The sequence below is a fragment of the Gallinula chloropus genome, assembly GCF_964237585.1.
Source record: "Gallinula chloropus genome assembly, chromosome: 17".
In the NCBI taxonomy this organism is placed as follows: domain Eukaryota; kingdom Metazoa; phylum Chordata; class Aves; order Gruiformes; family Rallidae; genus Gallinula; species Gallinula chloropus.
The window spans coordinates 10,516,602-10,534,353 of NC_140102.1; the positions used below are offsets into that span (position 1 = coordinate 10,516,602).

Sequence of the window (17,752 nt, forward strand, 5' to 3'; positions counted from 1 at the left end):
GGATGGTTTGAGCTAAGCAAAACTCTTTTTTTTCACCTAAACAAAATACATGCAAGTAAGATAGTGCTTTTTCAACAGTCACATAATGCTCAGATGAAAAGAAATTTTGGGGCTGAAAGCAACAGAAGTTTTGTTTTTATCAAATCAAAATACATACCTACCCTTAGGTTTAGTTCATGTGACTTAGGGGTATTATACCAGTACTAAAAAAAAAAAGAATGAAAGAAAAAAACGTGCAGCGCTTGTAAGGTTGATAATCTGCTTTAAGGAAAAGTAATTTCCTTGTAACTGCACTGTAAGCTTTGTATTGATTTGCTTTGCACAGCATCCAACTGCAACATTTTAATAATAAGTAATGCAGTCACAAAATTGCATGTATTGATAAATGGAAAAATGGATAACTTGACTATCTAAAAATCAGTAATCAAAGCCAGAAAGTGATAGGGTAGAAGCTGGAATAAACAAAAAATGTGAGTTTTCTCAAGGAGTTTCTTTGGTTTAATAATTACTCATGAACGTCTTATAGTCTCCTGTGGAATCTAAGAATCAGCCTATCAGCTTGGTTATTTGTAATAGTAAGTAATAAATACCCTCTAGTGGCATACATAGGAAAAGGAGCCAGATATACAACAGTTACTTCTTTTTCTATCGTGAACCAGGCAAAATAACATTTTCACTTGTCTAACACAGGGTGTTACTGGTGTAGTGCTAGTTAAAATGGAAAATCCATTGCATGCATTAGACTTGAGGTGGATATCTGGGTTTTGTTAGAACAGCTGGGTCCAGAGTATGACCTGGACCACTAGAAGTCTTGTATCCCTTGTTGCTTGCAGACAAAACAAATTGCCACTGCACCACTCTGGAAGGAGTAGTTCCAGTGATGTCCAAGTCAGAGAGATCTGTCCTTATATCTGAGGGATAAATTTAATTTCTACACATCAAACTCCATAGGCAAAATAGGAATATTTGCCAGTCTCCAATACTGAGGTGTAATAAGTCTGGATTTCCAGACTCCATGTGCAGTTCAGAGTTCATGATCAGAAAAAGCTTTTCTGAAGAAGCTCATAATCAGGGCTTCCTGCAGTTGCCAGGTTTGGGGTTTTTTTTGTATTATTTGCCGGTTGGCAAAGGTTCAGAAATTGAGGTGAAAACTGACAGTGCTGGAGAAAGAAATTGAACAAATGCCCCTCTTACCAAGAAAAAAAGCTGTTTGGCTTATTGAAAGAAGTGTGCTTATACTCTTGAATCTTTTCCAGAAGCCAAATCTACTAGAGTCATCTAGGTCCATTTTGAAATATTGTGTTTCCATAAGCAAAATATCCCTGAGTAATAGTAATACCCAGGTGGTTCTTCCTTTCTCTACAGTAGGATGTCATTGTGAAGGATTTGTTGTGATGATACTTGACCACTGTTGTATCATTCTAATTGTCACTCTGGTTTTACACTTCTGCTGCAACCCCATTGCTACAGGATTGAAAAGCTTTTGGTAGTTGGTCATGATTTTTTGGTGGCACTGATATATTACTTCCCACCCCTCCAAGAGGAAGGTTCCCTTATTATTCAGGTATCACACTGGTTCAGACTTCAAATTAGCTTCTAAAATAATAAGCAAGCTGGTAGTCAGAAGCCAATTATTTTAAGGCCTCATGAAAGAAGGATTTACTATGTCTTATCTTTCTGAGCTGCAGTAATTCTGTATGATGTTCCTGGCATTAGTTCAGCTCCTGCAGGGTCTTGGACCAGCGTAATCTTCAATACCTCTAGTTATCTCCTGATTCCTTTTTTTTTTTCCCTTTATGCTGTGGCAAACCAATCTCTGCTCTTTTTGTCCTCTTCTAAAGCAAACAATGAAAGAATGAAAAAAATCACCCACCTCCCAAGCTGGTGTAAGTTCACTGCTGCTAAGGTAGTACTACAGGATCTCATTACGCTCCCTGGCTTCCAGACGCTGCGTCACGGTTAATGAAACGGAGACAGTAGTTAAAAAGAAAACAGCTCTGACAGGAATTTATTAATTTATGCTCATGAACAAAAGTGTCTGACAGTTGAACGATAAGATTGCCATACTCTGTACAGAGTTTTTTTCTAGAAATCTTCCTACTGTGTTGACAGAACTTGCAATATAGAAGTTCAGGAGTGGGTGTCAGTTCACAGACTCTAACCCAGTTACGAAGATGGCTGCATGCCCAGATGAGATGAAGGTTCAGACTTTCTTGCTACTGTTCCTGTTTCTCTATGTTCCATCTCCTTGAAAACCCAACCAAGCTGTCTGACACCTGGCACAGGAGGGAGTCACTAGGTGTTACCTTCCTGTGCTAAGCTGGCTAGGAGGTTTTATTACCAAAAAGAAGAGGAAAAAAACCCTAATGTCAAAAAGCTATTTCAAGCGGAAAGCGTGAAGGAAAGAAGCTAGTCAAGCTGAGCCTTCTGTGCCTTTTTTCCTGACCATGCTGAAGGTTGAGAAAAGTCTCCTCCAGAGCAAAGAGCCTCTATACTTTAACTGGCGAAAGTGGCAGTTCTGTGGTTACTTTAAAAGTGCTGCTTTCTGGCAGGTGGGCAGGTACTGACTGTAAGTGGCATTTTGTGCAGAACACTTGCAGATGGGCAGATATTGACTGTGAGTGGCATTTTGTGCAGAAGGCTTACTTGTCAAACCTTTAAATACTGATTTAATATATATAAGAAATACATATAAAATCTCTAAGTATTTTCTTCAAGCCTTAATTTCCCCATCCACTGGCAAAAAAAATTAAATATTAAATTTTTCTAATCTTCACTTGAATTGTCAAGTTCCTCCCAGTCTGATACGCTCATAACTTCTGATGGAAAGTCAAGGTGATACTTCATGCGGTCTGCATGCCATTCTGAGAACCATTTCTCTGTTTCCATTAAAATAGCCCTGGGCAAAGTGAGGACGCAGGCAGCCATCCCAGAAATATCATCCTCCAGCTGGGGTCCTTCCTCCCAACAGTCTCTCTCTGCATCATAAATGTGGACATAGTCCATGCGGATTCCTCTGTTGTGGGATCTGCCTCCCAAGACATAGATCCTGTTGTCCAGGACCGCAATGCCTGGCTCTCCGTGTCCTGCAGGAAGCGGACATACATTTGTCCACTGATCTGTGCTTGGCCTGTAGCAGGCAACCTGTGAAAGAAAGAGATTAGTCAAAATCAAACTTGTATCTTAGTGACAGCTCCTGCCCATATGGCAAACTAGGAAGCCATGAAATATCATCAGTCTCTTGACAGGGTGTTGATAATGGAGAGAACATATCACTGTGCAGCAGAACTACAGTACTCAGTGGAAAACTCTGCATAGTTGCCATATAGCTTTGAACCACAACTTCTGACCCTGCCACTGGAGAAACAGCTGTATGTTACTCAAATGTCTAGAAAAGCAAAAGGGATGAGGGCACATGCTAATACAAGCTCAGACATAAGGTATCTGGTTGCATTAGGAAAAAAACATGCTGGAATATACAAATACAGAGTATCTGCTGAGCTGACTCTGCACCATATGTTGGGAAGTTTTCAATTTCATTGGGCAACAACTTGGCTAACTGCTTTTATTTGTAAGTGCCTTTTTATTAGTCAGATACACTTTTCAGCTTAATTAATTCTGCCATCTTTGTTGGCTTTATAAAAGCAGTTACATTTTGTGTCTTCTTTTCACGTCTCTAGCAGTTCTAGAAGCTGGAACTCAAGAGAATTCTCTCCAGCCATCATGTATCATCAGGTAGTATATATTTAACTGCATTATATAGTTGCCACCCAACATATCCTTAACAACTCTGCCCTGCAATTACACATCAGTAATTCAAAACCCCTCAACTTAGAAAAAAAATGCACATGAGAAGACAATGTAAACTACAGATATACCCAGTAGCTGCACGTGCATGACACTGAACGTTATCTAGCAAAGATGTTTTATAAGAATTCCAAGTGCTGCAGCTGTAATGCTTTGTGGGTTAGACAATCCATCCGAGACAGGCAGCAGTAAATAAATCATTGCAAGTTCTGCAGCTGAGTGGGGGAGAGCCAGTGCAGTAGTTGCTGCTGGGCAGTTTTATTTGCATACTTAGTTGGAGCTAAAAAATACATCAGATTGCAAGCATCCATAAGAAACAGACTCTTCCAAGAAAGACAGAGGTATGAGATGCTGTCACCTGGTGAACATCCCTTCTGTAGCCAGAATCATTGTTGCTTCCTCCAATTACATAGAGCTTTCCTAGCAGCGCAGCCATCCCGTGCCAAGCTCGTCTCACCGGACCATCAGCTAAAACGTCCCAGCGGTCAGTCTGTGGGTCATAACACTGTAGCTCCTTCAAATAGTCTTCTCCTCTCCTCCCACAAGTAATATACATCTTCCCATCGAGTGCTGCTCCAGCATGTGCATATACCTGTATTACCACATTGAAAAGAGGTTGTGGTCTGGAATTATTAATTTCTCCCAGCTTCAGGAGAACATTAGGGGAGTGACATTCTTCATGAGTTATGAGGATATAAATATATGGAAGGATGTTTTAATAGACAATTCCTTTCTAGGTGATTATGCTATGTGTGAATTTCTGAATTAAATACACCAGAATTTCTAAAGCTTCCAGAACTGCAGTGGGTTCTCATTCTTTATTGTTCCTCATACTATTACTTTTCTGCCTAGTCTACTTGGAAGCCTTTTTGTTAGGAGATTTTTCTTATACAAGCAGTGTTATATCCTACTTGGTAGCATGCAACTAGATCTTAAGGCATTTTACAATCTCAGCATTGGCACATATTTATTATTGTGACCTTATGAAAGCTGTTTATCCTCTTCTGCCTCTGCATCCCTTTTGTAAAATTGCAGCAATATTTATGTTTTTAAGGTGTCTTGAGATTCTCCATTGAAAACATTGTGCTGCCTTTGACACAAAGCTTTTAAAAGGTATAGTAGAAATCAGCAGTTTCTTGAAAGATTAGTCAGGATTTTAGTTTTCTTCCCTACCAATATTCATCAAGCAGTTGTTTGTATTTATATTCCTCCTTTGCAACACTTCTAACATGAAAATGGAAATTCTTGTCTTTTTTAGCAATATTAGAACTCAGAAAAAGCTTTTTCACTCATAACTCTGATTCCCATGTGATGACACCATTTCCTGGGGTCACGAGGTCATGACTGATGTTCTAGAAGGATAAACGGTTCTGATGACACGAGATAGCTATTCGCTCACATATTTCAAATGGGTAACAGCCTTATGACAGCTCACAGGGGTGTGACTCTGCATCACATAAACTACTACCACCTGAACTTGTTAGCCAATCTCAGTTCTGTGTCCAGGATCTAAGTAGCCTATAGAAACTGAGGCATTTTATCTTCTGATGAGGAGTAAAGAATGTTGTCAGGACTGTAAGAAAGAAGCTTGTACTACTGTGTCTCCTATTTTACCTGCCTAGGAGGAATGGAACCTTCCCATTCCCAGAGGTTATCTGTTCAATTCTAAATGGTTTTAAGGATTAACACAATAAAGTTGCAGGGGGAAACAACAAGAAAACAGGAAAAATAAGCATTTAACCTCAAATTGTAATTTAAATATATTATTATTCTCCTTTCTTGATATTCATTTATCCCATATAGAGAGGCCACAGTTCCCATCTGAATATCAGCACATTTAAAGCTACACAGGAGAAAAGGATCTAAAAGATTAAATCAGGAATTGGGGGACTGCAGTACAGTGTGTGGCTAGCACACTCCTTACCTCCTTCTTCAGTGGAGTCACATATTCCCAAGTGTTGCTTTTAGGGTCATACCTCTCCACCTCCCTCAGGTCTTCATGGTAATCTCGGCCTGCGACAGCATATATATAGTTGTCCACAACACAAACACTGAGGTCAGCATGCTCTTGCTGGAGGGACTGGATCTGGAACCATTTGTTGTGTCGTGGGTCATACCTTGTAAAAGAAAGGGATCAAAGGGAGTTATTCATACATCATTGCTGGAATACCAGACAGTGCCACAGATGTGGGTTACTGTACTGTCTTTGGCTGAAATTGAGCTCAGCTGTAAGTGGAGTGAAACTTGCCCTTGTCAGCATTTTATTATTAGCAAATAATTCTATTTTTAGAAGATGTACTTTAGCTGATATAATCATGCTATAAAAGCCTCAGTTTTTCCATTATCTTATTCACTGATGTCAGGTTGTATATCAAATCTCTGCCTGCACAAAGCCATTCTACAAGGTAAACCAGTCTAAAAATAGCACAAGCATTGAATTTGCATCTTCAAGAGGCCAAAAAGGGCATAATTATGTGGTGGGTTCTTTGATTCTTTTCCTCAAATATCTGCTGCTTGAAGTGAACTTAATGATTAATAATCAGATCAAAGTATCTATCTGATATGGAAATTCTAGTTACAGCGAAAATTAGTTGTGAAGTGAAACTATGCATGCATAAAATAAGGGCAAGTCAGCTAAAACTAGTAAAAACGACCACATTATAAATACAAAAGGGTTTCTATCTGGCTTTGCAGTGTAATGGGCATGAAGATCTAAAACTGATCCTGTCTCCTGCTCTTTTCGCTGGCGCAGAAGCACTTAAGAGAACCCCAAATGCTGCTGTTGTGCTCACAAATTCTCAGTAATCAACCAGTAAGAGCATTTTATTTAAAAATCCTTTTTGGTAGGTAAATCCCATTGTATTGGGACCAACACCAGACACAGACAACTTCTAGAAAAATCCTCGTTCAAGGTATCTAGTCTAGAATTCTAGAGAATCCTGGTTCATTACTGCTGCCAATCTTTCCCCCTCTGGCAGGGCAGAAAGTATGTAGCCCATATATACTCTTGCATGAGTAGCTCTTTATACCCTAGCAGGCTTGGCTTTGTCCCATAAGCACTGCTGGAAGCTTCCTGTGAATATGAGGCTCATTTCTTTCTTTATTTCTTGTGGTTTTTTCAGTAAGTCCCCTGCAAGCATACAGAACTGCTTACTGACTCAGAGATGGGCAACAGGGCAGTAACAAAAATAATAGCAGGATTATCTTTATCTTACCTCCAACACCTTGACTCTGCTCGAAAACCACTTACGTTGTTGTCTCCACCAATTAAATATACAAAATTATTGAGAACAGCAATCCCTTGGTTGGACATTCTGGGGGCTAGTGCAGCTGTAAAATGCCTCCACTCTCCCGACAAGGGGTTCAGGTATTTGGCTTGATCACTGAGGACAATGGATGGAGTAGAATGCATCCCTCCAAACCCCACTACACACTGGAACTCTGATCTCAGCTGTGTCTGGGAGCTCTGAAGCATTGGCTGAAGACATTCATTCTTGTGGTACATTAATGCATCTGCAACTGTATCTTTTAAAGGACATGGGCTTAATTTGTCATGAAGCCTTTGCAGGATCTGGGGTTCCATCAGAGGAAAACGAACTGTCTCAAGTAGCTTAAGGGGCTCCATGAGGGAGACCTGATCTGTCTCCAGTTGCTCTGTAGAATGGTAAAAAAGTGCCCCATCATAAACTTCAAACTCATAGTTAACTTCCAAACGGTTGCTGCTGAGAAGGGAGTAGACCTTCTGCAAGGGTAGCTGTCGGTACACTTGTGTCTTTGAGAAAGCTGCAAAGTTCTTCAAAATATAGGAGTCCAGCTGATCACTCAAATGTCTCAAGTCATAATGGTCAGCTAGTCTGTATACGTCGAGGATGTTCTCTTCATCTACCCAGGACATGAGAAAATCACAACAGAATTTAATGACTTCTGGAATCTACAAGAGAGAGAGGATTTTTCATTTCAGACACCACTTGCCTCACACTCGAGAGACAGGTGACAGAAGCCTGAGATGACTGTAAAAAAGTTGTCCACAAGACGACTGCTCTACACTCTGATCACCATGTTCACTTGCCTAATTCCCCTTTCTCCAGAAAGAAAGAACTCCACATGGATGAATACAACACAGATCTTGTAGCCACACTGTACTGCAAGCCTATGAATTTGGTTTCAGGTGCAGCAGCATTGTGTCTTCTAAGGCACATGGGACCCTGGTCAGCCAGGTTGCTGGTTTGTTAGCGTGGCACCAAGCTGCTGGCTAGGCATGAAAACAGAAGGCAGGGAAGACACGGTGAAAGCCAGGTTTATAGCCACTCTGTAATTGTTCTTTCAGAGAACAGACATACTGTATCACAGACTGTATCTGTGACAAATATATCTGCATCACTCGAGCACAGGAAGCCATCTGTAAGGAAATTACTATTTATTCTTGTCTTCTGAATACAATTTGAAGTTGTATCTGGTGGGAGTGAGTAACTAACTGCTGTTGACAAGAGCCCCTCTGCTAACAAAGCGGCGCTAAGTGTGTAAAACCCAACCAAAGGGAGCACTCAGAAAGATAAAGGTTTAGTACCAAAGCCTTGTGCAGCAGTTAGCTGCAGGGGAATTTGGAGAAAAAAGAAGTTCTCTTCAAGGCACATGAACTCTGCACTTAGGGCAGAAACCATAGTGGCAGGATATCCTGTAGTGATGGGGTCAGGGGAGGTTATGTGCCTGTGGACTCAATCTGGGGAAGATCTTGATCAGCACAATTTCTGAGCAGCAAACTCTGGCCTTTACCATAGGCCAGAGCTATTCTATTCTAGGAAGCTTTCATAAGCAGATCAGTGGAAGTGAGTGCTACATAAAATAGTCCTTCAGAAGAAATGGTAAATGTTTATAAGTAATAAAATTATTGGCACAAATGAGATGTGCAACTACTCAATCATTGTTCCTACCCTTCCATAGTTAGTTCCAGTGGATAAAGCATCCCAAAGAAATTCTTCTCATCAGATCCATGCTCCTATTCACCCCCTAACCCCTCCATCTAACCAGATATCAATGTTTTCTGCTTCTTTCATTGTTGCTTTTGTTTCTTTTTTCTTTTTGTGTGTGTGTCACATCTCCAGTACCTCACCTGAAGCTGACAGGCTGCAGCTAAGGTCTCCTGTACACTGTTCACACTGAGTTCCAGTTCAGAAGTGTAAATGAAGTTCAAAATTTTACACATTGCATTGTAGGAGATGCCATGAATATGAACTTCTTCTTGTACCATCTCTCTCAGTCCTCCTGCAAACATCCCTCTGTAAAAAAGATAACAGCACATGCTATGGCAGGTTTACACTGAAGCTATTTCCAGTTTGCTTATCTTATGTTGTCCTGGAAACACAAAAAAAGCATTTGCAAAGGATAAAAACCTAGCCAGATGCTTTTATGGATTACCTTTTCTCTAAGCCAGTGATACAATGGCCTTTAGGACCTAAGAAAGTAATACTCTTCATTCTGCAGGAAAACAGTAGGGGCCATCTGAAAGGTATGAGTTACAGCTGAAGGACTTAAATACAGACCCAGTACGTATGGATAGTCAGTGGGCAGAGGCAGATGCTCTTAGGTGAGAGAAGAGGAAAACCAGAGAAACTTGGGACTGTATGAATTTTTTCTAAACTAGAGCAGTTCTTCCTCCAGTTAGAAGTTTGTCTGGATTGCCTTGGGATTTGTTTGTTTGCTCTGTGAAAATAGTCAGTTCAAGATACTGCTCGTCAAACTGACCAGGGGAGTGCCCGATGTGAGTCACACCACAGGCACGTAACAAAGGAGTGACCCATTCTCGGTGACTTTATGTGTATTATGAAATGATCATTGCAATGGACAAGCTCTTACTATGCTAAGGATATGTTAAAAGCCACCCAGAGTGCATTTATGCAGAAGACACTGCATAAAGAAGTCTCCATATTCCTCCAAGTACCATGGGCAGTGAATGTAGTGGAGGTAAGCTCAGCGTGCAGGGATAAGAGCTTTATTTCCATAGAGATGTAAAAGAGAGATGAATAAAACCATACTCAGCATTTTGAAATGCATTCAGCTGCACCTCATGGGTCCAGTTTTACAGTCAGAAGCAATGTGCCGAGACAGAAGGTAGGGGTAACATTCAGAGACAGGCGTGCTGCGGCCATACTGAAGCCTACCTGAAATAGTCACAGGATGCCGCGAGAAGTATGCGATGGGCCTCAATAGGTTTCTCTTCCACTACCAGAACTACGTCAAAGAGGATGCTGCTGTCCCGGAGAGATACCAAGCCGCTGAGCAAGGCCTGAGAGTGCTCTGCGCTGCGGTACGTGTTGCTGGTGCGCTGCTGAAGGGAGGGCTCGAGTTGAGCTTTGTGTGGCTGAGTCAGCTCCTGATCCTCCGCCATCCCAGGCAGAAATGCTCAGCCACCAGCTGTAGCAGAATGAAATCTGTGAGACAACAGAATCAGCAAAGGTTTGTGGCTTTTGCTTTAGGAATGGGACCTCTGACCTTAGCCTGTCCCAGTAAATAAATCAAACCAACTCTTCAGTCAGTGGAGAGACAGTTCTACCCTGAAGAGATTATTCTGAATGATGATACTGGAAATAGACAGGTGTGTATCAGCACACCAAATGGGCAGAATATGTTTTTTCAAGCAAGTTTTCAGTCCAGGGTTTTCAGGCCAAGAGTCAGAAGATGTGGTATGTGGGAATATATATATATATATAAGCAAAAGTTTCACTTCCCAACCCAACCAGAACCCCTGGTTTCCTTTCCCTTTTTGCATGATTTATAACAAAGAACAAAAGTGACAGAATTTTTGCCAAATTCCAAGTGCCTAATATCCTCTGATAACTTCACTGGACTATAAACCACACCTTCTCCCTTCGTATTTCATTCCAGAAACTGAAACTCTCCCCTCTCCCTGTCTTTGCTTTTCCTTTTCCTTATCTGAGCACATTTCTCTCATTCTATAAAATACTCTAGGATACCGTAGGCTTCAAAGTGAGTTTCTTTACTGTGACAACTCCAAGCTAGCATGCACAGCTGCTTTCCACTTCACAGTGATGCCCTGCAGAGAGAGAGGGTGTTTCCTCCTCAGCATAGGCACTGGAGAGGGCTATCCTGTACCTCTTTCTAGGGCTGCTACTGCCATAAAGTCCCCTATGGCACACAGGGAAACACCTGTACAAAGCTAGCTGGAAGTGACCTGCTTCATATCTATGGTTAAATCTCTCAAAATCTCACGAGTCCTCTTCTACCATCCTGTCATTTACCCTGTCCATTGTCTCTGAAGAATGTCAGAAGCTGTGGCAGTTAGAGCTCGGCCCTGCTATCCAGTTGTCAGAGTGCATTAAAAGCCCCACATTAGCAAAAGGAAATAGCTTCACTGGTGTGGCTGCTCAAGACACGGTGAGAACAGCCTCTCCTCCAGCAGCCTGGGAAACAGCTTAGTGGCACAAGGCAGAATCACAAGGGGTTATCAGCAGGCAGACGGGCGAAAGCAGAACAAACCCAGCAAATCAGAACAAACAATGAAGAAACGGATCCATTGTTTCATTGTGCCAGCCATAGGCAGTGCATGCAGACTGGAAACCTCTCAAAGGACTGCAAGGCATTCTGTGTGTGGTCAGGGAGGAAGGAGCTATCTAGATGACACCAAGAAATCTGATGATGTTTATTGTTCTGCCTGAGGGAGGTTACCCTCCAGGTCCAAACCAAAAGGAAGCTAGGTGGCTTTGCATGGTAAATGGGAGGAGAAAAAAAACCCTGATTATCTGCTTATTGCCAGTAAAACCAAGACAACCAGCTCAGAAGAGGAGCTCCTATGAGGTAGGCTTCTAGAGAGCACATTCAAGTTGATTATACACGGGAAACTACCCATCATCAGCTGAAGAGATGAGTAATGGGTTATTTTTCATGATGCTTTTCCTAGAAATAAGATGACTGCTTTTGAAGCAGACAAAACATTCTGTATCATTTGATTTGCTCCTGAGGAATACTAAAAGTGATGGATTGAGGCAAGGGAGATAATATAGTAGGAAAGGCAAGTGAAGGAGAGAGTAGTTACTAGATGTTGATCAGAAATTTCCCATTTAACTAGAAGGGACTAAATGCAGCAAGACCAAAGTAGGGTGTGCTATGGTCCAAATGAGGAATAAATTCAGATAAACCACTCAAAGTGTTAAAGTGGTTTATGTGGGTAACACTCCAAAGTTAATGTGGCTGATGCTAAAAAAAGGTTGCATTTTTTCAGCTACTTTGAAATATCAAAAGATGTCTGAGCAGGTACAATGTATTTGGTCTAAAACTTGCCAGCACTCAGCTTATGCTCTTTTTGTGAGTGGAAACATGAAGTTACTTAATTATACTGTGGCTACTCAGAGAACTTATACCCTGTCATGTGTACCTCCCTACTCTCCAGAACTGGGCTCCAGTAAGTACGTACACTTACTGTCATAGATTTAACCAGTGGTAACACGCTGCTCTCAAAAAGTTCTTCCTGCAATGACTTTCATGAATTGTTGCCAACATATAAAATTCTCATCACTCATCAGTAGGTGAGGGCAGAGCTATGGATGTCATCTGTCTGGATTTCTACAAGGCCTTTGACATGCTGCCCCACAACACCCCTCTCTCTAAGTCGGAGAGATATGGATTCGATGGGTGGAGTGTTCAGTGGATAAGGAATTGGCTGGATGGTCACATCCAGAGGGTGGTCAATGGCTCAATGTCCAGATGGAATACGGTGACAAGCGGTGTTCCTCAGGGGTCTGTGCTCAGACCGGTGCTGCTTAGTATCTTTATTCATTATTATTATTATCTTTATTAATGACAGTGGGAGTGGAGCACCTCTCCTGTGAAGATAAGGCTGGACAAGCCCAACTCAGCCTGAGAAGAGAAGGCTCTGGGGGGGCCTGACAGTGGCCTTTCAACACCTGAAAGGTGCCTGTAGGAAAGCTGGGGATGAACTGTTCACAAGGACATGTAGCACTAGAACGAGGGGTGATGGTTTTGAACTAGAAAAGGGGAGATTTAGGTTGTATGTTAGGAAAAAAAATCTTCAATGTGAGGGTGGTAGATCACTGGCACCTGTTGCCCAGAGAGGTGGTGGAGGCCCCATCCCTGGAGATAACTCAAGGTCAGGCTTGATGGGGCTCCAAGAACCTGATCCAGTGAAGATGTCCCTGCTTTCTGCAGGGGGTTGGACTAGATGACCTTTGAAGGTCCCTTCCAACCCAACACATTCTATGATTTGCAGTATTAATCTATGATGCCTAACTGACACAGGTAGTTAAGTCATAGGAGCTTAAGAGCTAGTAGCAAAGACTTAGGACAAATAAAGGTAGAAAACTAATTAAGGGCTTGTGGAGAATGGCCAGCAAGATTAATTTAGTTGATTACTGAGTGTGTTCAGCTTTGTAAGAGCTGTACAATGAGCAGCTGGGGTTGGGTGCATAGGAAGTTACTAAGAGTGGTTGTTGAAGCAGGGTTAGTGGGGGTGTGTTGTGGGTTTCTTTGGAAGAAAAGTGGGGCAGTTTTGGTATTTGAGTTTTCCAAATTAGATGTGCTGTGCTTGGTGAGCTGATAGTTTAGTGTATTTCTCTGAGTATTGTTCTAAGTGCCAGCTACAGCTTTGCAGGGAAGGGGTGTTGGTGTTAGCATGGCACCTTGCTGCTTGGACTGAGCTAACTGACCTGTGTGCTCTGTGCCTTGGTTACTGTCTGAAAATCTGGTAGCCCAAACAGGGTAAGTGTGATATTTCATGTGGTGTACCACTTGGTGTGTGGGGTGACTGTTAAGGTATCTGGGAATTGTTGTGACTCTCCATCAGTGCGAAAAATGGCAAGGAAATTTATGGAATAATCTCTGTATACTTTGAACTGTAAATAACTTAATCCTATCTCCCCAAATTTGTATTTTGCTTATAAGAAAAGGTATTATAAGCAGCATGGTTCTGAATGGGGATACAGACCAGGTTTGTTCAGTCTTTCACATGCTCCAGAAAACCTTCTGTTTACTGTTTTTGCCTTCCTGACTGGTCAGGAACTTTGATGGCTTTCAGGGCTTGAGACACCATTTCCCCAGGCTGGCCTGCTGCCCTGGTAAATGAAGGAGCTCTAGGCAGCCCCTTGCTAGCTAAAGTAAGCACATGGTCCCTTGAACCATGCAGCCAAGGGACTCTGAGCCTCAGGTTGCAGGTTGTTCTCAAGGCCTCTCTGTTCTCTTGCTTCTGTTACAGAGAAACCAGTGCTGTGACTGAGCCAAGTTCCTAGAAATCTTTGTAATATGTCTTTTTTCCCCTTTCCTCTTGTGCAAGTTTCTCAGTGCTGGTCAGCTCTGAACAGCAGCCTTCAGTAGCTGAAGCACTAACCCCACCATGGAAGCAATGGGGAATTCTTTCTGATCACTGGGCTGCTTTACCAGTAGCAAAGATAAAAAGTATTGTCTCATGTAGGATGCTGTCTCCAGAAACAATGGAAGGCAAGTGCTTGTTCCAACCACTTTGAAACTGTGGAGAAGACCAGACTAGAGATTTTCTTAGCTGGCTGCACAAGGTTATTTGAGACTGCAGTTCTGATGGTTTGCCATTTGTCTTTTGGAGAACATGGGTTAATGTAGTGATTAATTTTAGGTTATTATAATTGACTTCCCAGTAGACAAAGAGGAAGGAGGCATATGTGGTCAGCAATTGTATGTGCACTTCTCTAAGCAATGCTAATGTAGCAAGACACCCACTGTTTGACCACTTCAAATTATGGAGTCAAAAAACCAAACCAAACAAAAAATCCCACACAAATGGCAAAACCCTCAGAGGTACCTAGAGAGACACAACTGCTCTTTTTCAGTAGACTGAAACTCATATTGTGTGCCTGAATTTCATTTAGGAAGCAGGAGAAAGCAGCCATGCCTTGCAATGGCAGACGTGGAGGGAGCATGAAGGAAGCATGAAGGAAATTGAGTATTTCCTTCTGTTCACTGTATCATTAGTGGTCTTGTAATAAGCTATGGACACAGTAGAAGCTACAGTGTCTCAGTGGGTACTGATAGCTCTGAGTGCCTCACATTACCACATGCTTCTGCAGATTACTTGTATGAAAAAGAACAAGTCTTAGTGTGGCTTCTGAGAACTGAACTCTGATCAATGACAGAACACTTGCTGTCACAGCAAAGGTATGTGGTTTAAGACTGAGGAGGTTGGCAGTGGAACAGGAGGAATTCAAGGAATGGATTGTAGTTTATCATTCAAATGGCAAAATGGTGAGAGATTGGTATGCTGGCTGGCTCTCGTGCTCACTGAAAATCCATACCTTTTCAAGAACACAGGCTGTATGAATAGAGTAGCTGAACTAGAATGAGGAAAGGAAAAGTTAAGAGGCATGGTAAAATCATGTGCTAGAAGAGAATGCACTGCCTGTCCTACCTTAAAGTGCTGAGCAATTGGTATGCCAAGGCATTTATGTGCTGCTCCAGTTAAGAACGTTCTGGGGAGTGGGAATTCATGTGGTTTACAGCATAAGCTTCCTGAGGCTGAGCACAGAGTCCTGCTTCCCTGGGAATATATTGGTGGTGTACCTGGGAGCTGGGCCAGGGCATGTGTCCTGGATGCATCCTGCTGCCATTACAGCTCTACTCAGCTGTGTTCTCTGGTGAGACACGCTGTGTGCTCACCCAGTGCTTAAAGCAGAGCGTTGGTAACTTACAGTGCTGAAGTCTGGTACTGGTATTGCAGGGTATGACACACAGTCACCCCTTCTACCTGCAGTGTACAGGTCAGTCAGTGATGCTTACCAGTGTATGGTGTGGGTGGGTGGGTCTTGGGGGGAGAGGGGGTGGGTTTCTGTACGGTTGTGCTGACAACCTTGATTCTCTACTGTAGAGAAATGGCAGGATACAAGGATTACTCAAGTTAGTTTCTATGGAAACTCAGACATTTTTGTATGAAGGAGCTCAATGCTGTCAGTTACATCTTACAAAGAGCTGGTTTATGCAGATAGTGATATTTTCTTGTGCATCAGCTGTGCCCAAAATAAACTAGAGTGTGCTGGTGTCAGGTATCCAAATCTGTGTAGCTTACTGCCATATGGACAGGTGGTTTGAGCTTGGTGGGGATCCCATGCTTTCTTAGAACTGTGGAATAATTCAGGCTGGAAATAAACTTGGGAGGTCTCTGCTCCAATCTCCTGCTGAAACAGGGAAAACTTCAAAATTGGGTCAGGATGCTACGAGCTCTGTCTAGTCAAGTGCAGAACTTCCATCCTTGTCAATCACAAAACTGAGTGCTTAAATATCAAATTTGTTTTCTTCTTTATCCTGCCTTTTTTTCCTGAAATTTGCAACATTTGCCTCTCCTCCTTGGCACTGTGCACCACAAAGAAGAGGTTGGCTCTACATTTTCCTGTGCTCATTAGATAGCTTAAGAAAGGGCAGTTGTCTCTCCCCTCAGTCTTTCTTCTCTGTATTGAACAAGTCTGGCCTTCTTGCCTTGCATACCCACCTAACTCCTTGTACGTGCTCTGGCCCTGGATGGTTGGAACTCAGGTTTTTCTTTCAGCATGGTGCTCAAACCTGGGCAGGGTATTCAGATTTTTGTAGTCTTAAGAGCTGAACTGAGTGTGAAATAACTATTTCTCGTGACCTACTGCCCATGCTCTTGCTAACACAGCCCAGTATAAAGCTGGCCCTTATTGGAGGAATTTACTCAACTTACTGCTCACCATGACCCCCCAGGCCTCCTTCTTCCACAGCTGACTTCTAGCCAGGCTTGTCTCCAACCTGCTCTGATACATGGAGTTACTCTGATCCAGATGAATGAATACATTTTTCCCTTTGAAATGTATGTGGTTGTTCTTGGTATGTTTTTAACACTTGCTATATGCCCCTCAGTTGCAGCTCTGTCCTCTTTCTTGCAGGCTATCTTGTTCATAGCTCTTTTTCCTAACATGGAGCAACCAGTGTGGCATGCTGATTGTAGATTATACGTTTCAAAACCTTAGTGTGTTGAAGGAAGTGTAAAATCTGTGCCCTAAGGCTTCCCACACCTTCGTTTCTCCCTAGGGAGTAACACGAATTAGGATCTAAGCCAGGCTTCAGCTGAAAGCCTGACAAGAAGTCAAGGTACAAGACTAGAGCAAAAAGCTAGTTATACTGACTCATGGGGGTTGCAAATGCAAATAGCAGAACCTGGCTGTGTACCAGAATTTTAACAGGGCAGAGGGCACACAAACAGATAGATGAACTCATCAGGGAGCATGCAGAATGGGGACTCAGCTGGGTGCCTGCCAAAATAGTTCAGAAAACAGATGTGATGATACAAACGATGTAAACTGAAAAGCAAAACTATTGTTCATTCCAACTGGAGTGAAAATACTGGAATAACTCACCAACTATATAATAATTTGTAATGGGCACTTGTAAGACTGTTTTCTACACAAAGACAATTAAGTACACCATTATGTGTAGACAAGACTTAAGATACTTTAATGCTTTTTGAAGAAAAAGGGGAGAGGGGTGAAGGCAAAACAGCAAAGCAGCTTTACTCAGCAGTGCTGCTTTCAGAATTATCTCTCTATCCATTCACAACTGTGCAAACCAAAACCTTCCTGAAATACCACTTCACTTGAAGAACCTTCTACAAGGACAGGAAACAAGCCAAACTCCTTTAGACTGAGGTCCCCACAAAAAGGAAGGAGGACTTCTGGTGGGATGTAATATCTCAACATCAGTTTTGAAAGCTCATCTTGTTACAAGAAGCCTCTGCTAGGTCTATGCACACACCCCATCCTCCTTTAGGTCACTAAGGGAAATACGCAAGCACATCACCCTGGGCTGCCTTTCTGAGTCATTTTCAGTTTCCAGCATTAGTACCCTGTGTGTGAGAGGAAACCAAAAGGGGTGGTTTGGGTGGGAAACAGCTTTTGCAAGCTATGACATCTCTCAAATTTTGGCATTCATTCCTTTCAGA

The 17,752-nt window shown here is 42.3% G+C and overlaps 1 protein-coding gene across 1 annotated transcript; it reads right to left on the reverse strand.

The window, feature by feature from the left end:
• Positions 1 to 1,980: 1,980 nt before the first annotated feature.
• KLHL22 (kelch like family member 22) lies at positions 1,981 to 10,242 on the reverse strand. The gene is made up of 6 exons (XM_084271845.1): positions 9,966 to 10,242; positions 8,918 to 9,083; positions 7,023 to 7,738; positions 5,732 to 5,924; positions 4,166 to 4,399; positions 1,981 to 3,144 (listed from the first exon to the last, which is right to left on the reverse strand). Exons 1-6 carry the CDS (start codon positions 10,190 to 10,192, stop codon positions 2,767 to 2,769), a joined length of 1,914 nt encoding a protein of 637 aa, XP_084127971.1. The 5' UTR covers positions 10,193 to 10,242; the 3' UTR covers positions 1,981 to 2,766.
• Positions 10,243 to 17,752: the final 7,510 nt, after the last annotated feature.

Coding starts and splice junctions, on each gene's coding strand:
- KLHL22 (XM_084271845.1), bottom strand. CDS start 10,192: ATGGCGGAGGATCAGGAGCTGACTCAGCCACACAAAGCTCAACTCGAG. Junction 9,084..9,965: donor GCATCCTGTGACTATTTCAG/GTAGGCTTCAGT, acceptor TCTTTTTTACAG/AGGGATGTTTGCAGGAGGAC. Junction 7,739..8,917: donor CTGCAGCCTGTCAGCTTCAG/GTGAGGTACTGG, acceptor TCTCTCTTGTAG/ATTCCAGAAGTCATTAAATT.